This window comes from Capsella rubella, unplaced genomic scaffold (genome assembly GCF_000375325.1).
Source record: "Capsella rubella cultivar Monte Gargano unplaced genomic scaffold, Caprub1_0 scaffold_8, whole genome shotgun sequence".
In the NCBI taxonomy this organism is placed as follows: domain Eukaryota; kingdom Viridiplantae; phylum Streptophyta; class Magnoliopsida; order Brassicales; family Brassicaceae; genus Capsella; species Capsella rubella.
The window spans coordinates 13,211,856-13,212,620 of NW_006238916.1; the positions used below are offsets into that span (position 1 = coordinate 13,211,856).

Sequence of the window (765 nt, forward strand, 5' to 3'; positions counted from 1 at the left end):
AACAAGAATCCCACGCTTCGCCTTAGCATCTAGTTTTCTCCTTTTCTGATCAGGGATATGTACATAACATATACTCCCAAACTTCTTCAAGTGTGCCACGTTTGGCTTGTGTCCACTCCACTTCTCCACCGGCGTCATGTCGTCTTCGATTGCTTTTGATGGTAGACGGTTCTGTAGATAAGCCGAAGTATATACCGCTTCTGCCCATAACTTAAACGGTAAGCCTTGATCCACAAGCATTGCTCTTGCCATCTCCATCAAAGATCTATTCTTCCTTTCTGCTGCACCGTTTTGTTGTGGTGAATAAGGCAACGTCACTTGCCTTGTTATTCCTTCTTCTTCACAAAATTTGTTGAATTCTTGTGAAGTGAATTCACCACCTCCATCGGATCTCAACGTCTTGATGGTACAATCTGATTGTTTCTCCACCATCGCTTTGAACTTCTTGAATACTAAAAAGGTCTCAGATTTTTGTTTTAGGAAATATACCCAGCACATGTGAGTATAGTCATCCAAAAACAGTAAAAAATAACGGCTTCCATCAAGGGATTGGTGCTGCATTGGTCCACATACATCCGTATGCACAATCTCAAGCTTTTCTCTTGTCTTGGTTTGAGATTCTTTTGGAAAGCTTTTGCGTGACTGCTTCCCAAGATTACACGCCTCACATGCTTCCTTCTTGACTTTAAAACTTGGTAACCCCTTTACCACGTCCTTGTCTTGCATTTGTTGCAAACGTTTGCTGCTGACATGACCAACTCGCTT

General features: G+C 42.2%; 1 protein-coding gene across 1 annotated transcript in view; it reads right to left on the reverse strand.

The window, feature by feature from the left end:
• Positions 1 to 685: 685 nt before the first annotated feature.
• LOC111829048 overlaps positions 686 to 765 on the reverse strand; it is a 1,150-nt gene continuing 1,070 nt past the window's right edge. The window contains exon 2 of the mRNA XM_023777684.1: positions 686 to 742. Within this exon, the coding sequence (XP_023633452.1) occupies positions 686 to 742 (57 nt within the window). The remainder of the gene's footprint in view (positions 743 to 765) is intronic.